General features: G+C 34.5%; 1 protein-coding gene across 1 annotated transcript; it reads right to left on the bottom strand.

The window, feature by feature from the left end:
* Window positions 1–862: 862 nt before the first annotated feature.
* Window positions 863–3,660, bottom strand: LOC105620523 (V-type proton ATPase catalytic subunit A). The gene is made up of 11 exons (XM_012202018.1): window positions 3,579–3,660; window positions 3,396–3,508; window positions 2,962–3,327; window positions 2,836–2,892; window positions 2,671–2,765; window positions 2,327–2,598; window positions 2,034–2,217; window positions 1,730–1,847; window positions 1,374–1,654; window positions 1,063–1,252; window positions 863–955 (listed from the first exon to the last, which is right to left on the bottom strand). The coding sequence occupies exons 1-11, from the start codon at window positions 3,658–3,660 to the stop codon at window positions 863–865; spliced, it is 1,851 nt and encodes a 616-aa protein (XP_012057408.1).
* Window positions 3,661–5,699: the final 2,039 nt, after the last annotated feature.

The raw sequence follows: 5,699 nt of genomic DNA on the forward strand, positions 1-5,699 counted from the left end.
TGTGTGTGTGTGTGTGTGTGTGTGTGTGTGTGTGTGTGTGTGTGTGTGTGTGTGTGTGTGTGTGTGTGTGTGTGTGTTCTGTTCTAAACTTTTAAATCATTAATGTTTGTAACATTAAGGTATAATATGCTTAATTATGCATAACAGTTGCGATTATCGTTTTCCGCGCTTAAATAGTACATTATATGTTACAAATATTTAATACTTCACAATCTTTTTGCAAGATAAGAACAGTCGTGTTATCCACATGCCATATAGCTGGTATATATAATCAAGAGTATATTCTCATATCATTATTCTAATTTGCGCGCGTCGAAACGGGCAGCTGTTTTATACTTTCGTTTATATTATACATTTACAGAAAACATATAGGAATTATTAATTTTCCCGATTATATGCGTCTTTAACAAAACAAAAAACGAAAGTATATTTCTACACGAAGGATAAAATTACTTTCTGATAATATCAGATTAATTACAATTAGCTCTGCTCTTAAGTCAAGCGATTTAACCCTCAGGAAGCGGAGCGCATCTTCAAATGTATGCTTCAAATGCATTTAAGAATGTCCCACTTTATTGTCACAATCGTCATGTACGTGACACGACATTCTCTCGAATATTTCGCTGCTTTATATGGTAATAGATTTCATCATAGCTTCTCTATTTACAATTAATTCAAACCCTTTCAAAGTTGACGTATATTCGATAAATAATATATGACATAATCGATAATGCTGCATGTAGTCGTATTTTTAGCAGATTGTCTGCAATTTATTAGTTGGACCGGGACATTCTTAAATGTTAGAGCCAAGTTACAAGAACAATCAATATCTTAAAATTGCTTTTAACAAGTGGCAAGGAATTTAGTCTTCTAAATTCCTGAACGCCTGTTGAATATCTTCGTGCAGCTGATCAAAGTCTGCCCTGATTTTCGCCTCGCCATCCTTAACAGGATCCTAAAAGTTTCAAAATTTTTTTTTAAATAAAAAGAAAGAAGTACATTAAAATTAAAATTAAAACAAGAAGGGATTAGTCAAACCTTTGCACATGCTTAGTTACCTACCTTGAACTTCATAGAACTCAATTGATAAAGAATATTGCCCATACTGTCCCTAATGACATTCCATGTGATTTTGTTGTCTGACTGAGCTGTTGATTCCACTGCATGTCTTGCCATATCGTAAAATGCGATCATATTTCGCAACATTCCCACAGTTTTGTAAAATGGACAGAAACGATCGTACGGTGAATAGCTAGAAAAAATTTAAAAAAGATTCAAAAAAGAATGAAAAAATTCTTTCAAGTAATATTTAACTATTCATAACATTTATGAATAATACATTCATAAAACTATTTCAAAACAATATGTCATACCTATTTTGTTGCAGAAAATCATCTTTCAACAATTTCGCTACTTCAAGTGTTATTTTATCTGTTTCGGCAAGCGAAGCCTTGCCTACCAATTGCACAATTTCCGACAAATCTTCTTCCTCTTGCAAAATCTCCTTCACTTTCGTTCTCAATGGGACGAACTCTGGGAAATTCTTGTCGTAGAAATCGTCCAGTGCTCGCAAATATTTACTGTACGATATCAACCAATTAATAGATGGGAAGTGTTTGCGTTGCGCAAGTTTCTTATCCAAACCCCAGAACACCTATAAATTAAATAATTTATTTAAAATATTATTTTATCAACATCTTTTTACTTTTTATGCAAACGTCCTTTATACCTGCACAATACCGAGCGTCGCGCTGGTTACAGGATCAGAAAAGTCACCACCTGGTGGTGATACGGCACCGACGATACTAACAGATCCTTCACGGTCTGGATTTCCCAAACATTTCACTCTGCATAAAAATTAATATTAGTCGCATTGATTATTAAACAAAATACTATTTGTTTTAATATAAATTTCTTTCAAGATTGTACATATAATTAATATTATACGTTCTCTGTGATATTATAATTTCGAGGGAGATACTTGATTACATTAACCATTCGACTATTTTGTATATTACAATACAATAATATACCTTCCGGCGCGTTCATAAAAGCTGGCTAAACGAGCACCAAGATAAGCAGGATAACCGGAATCGGCAGGCATTTCAGCTAAACGACCCGAAATTTCTCGAAGAGCTTCGGCCCAACGAGATGTCGAATCTGCCATCATCGATACATTATAACCCATATCACGGAAATATTCGGATAGTGTAATACCTGCACCACAAACAAAAAATTATTGATTAACATAGTTTGAATAATTCTATTTGTATTACTTATATTATAATAAATTGATGCATTTTTCTTGATAATGCATTACATATACCAGTGTAAATGGACGCTTCACGCGCAGCTACTGGCATGTTAGATGTATTAGCGACCAGAGCGGTACGTTTCATGATGGATTCGGTAACACCCTCGATCTCTACCGTCAATTCAGGGAAATCTCGCAATACTTCGGACATCTCATTACCACGTTCTCCGCAACCGACATAAATGATTACATCGGAGTTAGAGTACTTGGATAAGGCCTGTGAGATGACAGTTTTACCGCAACCAAAAGCACCAGGAATAGCCGTGGTTCCGCCTTGAACACAACTGTAACATGCATGTTGAACATATGTTCCAAATATTTTTGGATACGTTTTACTATCCGAAGAATGTTCTTACGGGAAGAGAGAGTCTAAGACTCGTTGACCAGTGAGTAGAGGATGATTAGCTGGCAATTTTTCAGTAACCGGGCGAGGCTGACGGACTGGCCATACCTGTATGCATACAAACGTAAATTTACAACATACAAAATTCTCTATATTTCGCCACAGAGATGTTTCATACCTGAAGCATGGTGTATTTTTGCCTCTCGCCATCGAATTCGGTCTCTAATACGATATCCTATAAGGATATTACATACATTTATGATATAAATTACAAAATGAAATTATGTAATAAACGAAATCTTACATCAACAGTATAGTTGCCAACGGGCGCAACATACGTGACTGTGCCTTTACATTTAGGAGGCAGAATCATCCAGTGCTTTACTAAAGTATTTTCGTGCACGACGCCGTATAAGTCACCGCCTGTGATATGGCTGCCATTCTTCACATTATGCGGATTAAATTCCCAAGTAGCGGTACGCGAAAGCGCCGGTACATTGATACCTTTCGGGATATAAATCGAGCTTGTGAGCTCGTTGATGTCTTTCAACGGACGCTGAATACCATCGAAAATGCTACCAAGGATGCCAGGACCCAATTCAACAGATAATGGCTTTCCAGTGCGAAGCACGGGATCACCAACTGTCACACCGCTTGTCTCTTCGTATACCTAAATGTTATGGGATTAGTCAAACTATTTCTATGACGAAACAAATGTACACAGTTAACACTTCTTACCTGTATCGTAGCCATATCACCTTCCAATCTGATAATCTCTCCTACCAGCTCGTAATAACCAACTCGTACCAGCTCGTACATAGCCGATCCAGCCATTTTTTCAGCGGTAACCACTGCAACAAGAAAATGTCAAGTAAAATGTGCAGAATAAAGTAAGGTGAAATTCATGTGAGAAGAACTAACCAGGTCCAGATACTGCATAGACATATCCGAACTTGCTCTCCCGTTCTTCATGTGCAATTTTCAGCAAACTCTGATTCGTCATCTTGAACACTTAATTTATCTGCAAAAAAAAATCGTATCTAATATTAAATGCATTCAATAAGTTTGAATATTTCACTTTGTAGAAGACAGAAAATTATCAAGCTAAGAAAATTATAATACATTTATTTTTGTTGCATTTTTTACATCTTAACATAAAATATAGAACTTAGAGAAATAGCAGAAAAATGTAATTTAAACAAGATAAAAAAAAATGTGTCAATCTACATTTTAAACATTAATTATAAAATTTTTTTACTTTAAAAATCCAATATTTAAATAACAAGTAACATAATTGTTTTTTTATAAAAAAGTTTTTACTTTATCGAGAATTATTAAAAACATATCTTATCATGATATCTAGCATAAGAACACAATTTTTATCTAATGATTTTTCGAACATGATCTAACTACTCGCTAGTTTTAAATTGAATGTCACAAAATGCAAAAAAAAAGAAACGCATCGCTATCGTGTAAAACGTTTGTTACATTCTTAATTACCTTAGTTCAAGTTATACATAAATGTGCATCAATAATACAATTTTACTTTATTTCCCCGCGCTTTAAATTTTAACAAACACTTGTTGTAAATATATTAAAATATACTTTAAATAATATTTATTTAAATACATCAATTATAAGAAAAACTTAACTTAAGATAAAAAGTAAGAACATGATACAAATCCTCAAAATATAACAAGCGAATATAACTTTCTTTAAATTGCGCTTCTTGCATTTTCCTGTAATTTTTTCTTTTTCCGTTCGCATCACAGGAGAACGACAGAATTTGATAAATATATCGTTCACTATAGTTAAAATAAACAACAGAAAACAAGGGCTGATTATCAATCATTATGTGTAGTCCAGTAGAGACGAGAAGATGATTTATCAAAGAAACGCTGGCTGTGCGATTCACGTGAGCAGGCCATTCAAAAAGTAGGCGTAGCCCCGCGAAGATCGTAAGCCGTCTGCTAGACGAAAGTGAGATTCTCTCGTCGAAGACGACCGTAATCGATCGCGTAAAGCATCATCGTCAACGGTCGCCATACGATCAGCGAGCCGCGTTTTTCCCAATCGGAAATCGACTGGGAATTTCGTGAATTCGCGCCCGATCGGGGAAGACGATGGCGCATACAAAGTGCCACCGGATCGATATACTATAGCACGCTCGTTCATGCACGGATCTCCGACGGAGAAACGTTGACTCGGAAATCATCCGTACGAGCGACAAGACGTTGGTGGCCACGTCAATTGACTCGGCCGCAAATACTCACGGCGAGAGGTGTGACGTTTTCCAGCACAACAAGTCCAGCCAGCAACGAGAACTGTACGTCTGTCTCGCGACTCCGGTCTAGCTATCACAAGACAGGTCAGCTGACTCGGTGCTGAGTCGCGTGCCGATTCTCAATTATTGGGCGCGCACGCGCGCATTAAGATGGTATCCGCATGAGAACTATGGCGGTGAATTGTCCTCACATTCGAATTATGTTAATATTGTTCCTCCTTTTGTTATTCTTCTTACATCCATTTCTACTAATTTTAATTTAGGTTCAATTCACTCTTCATCTTTTTCTAATTTTTAAGTATTAGAAAAAAATAAAGAGTGAATTGAATCGAGATTAAAATTAATTTATATTGGTGAAAATGGATATTAGAATTCCTATAATAAATATAAGGAACATTCTCTCTTCTCTCTGTATTTATAATATACTTATAATATATGTATATTTTTAATATTTATATTTTTAACATTATATTTTATTATAGAAACACTAATTATTCTCTCACATTTGTTTATTACTCGGAAAGATTTTATAACTATATTTTATAAAAAGAAAAAGAAAATATAATTCTCTTTTTCTTTATTAATAAGAGAAAAATGAAAATAAAACGAAATATTTATAGGGATTTAAAGAGAGGAATAAAAAGAAAAAGTGGAAACATCTTTGAAAAGAAGTATATTTAAAAAAGAGAACAATTAAAAATATATTACCAAACTTATTTATAAAAAAATACTATATATATATATATATATATTAATTA

This window comes from Atta cephalotes (genome assembly GCF_000143395.1).
Source record: "Atta cephalotes unplaced genomic scaffold scaffold00002, whole genome shotgun sequence".
NCBI lineage: Eukaryota > Metazoa > Arthropoda > Insecta > Hymenoptera > Formicidae > Atta > Atta cephalotes.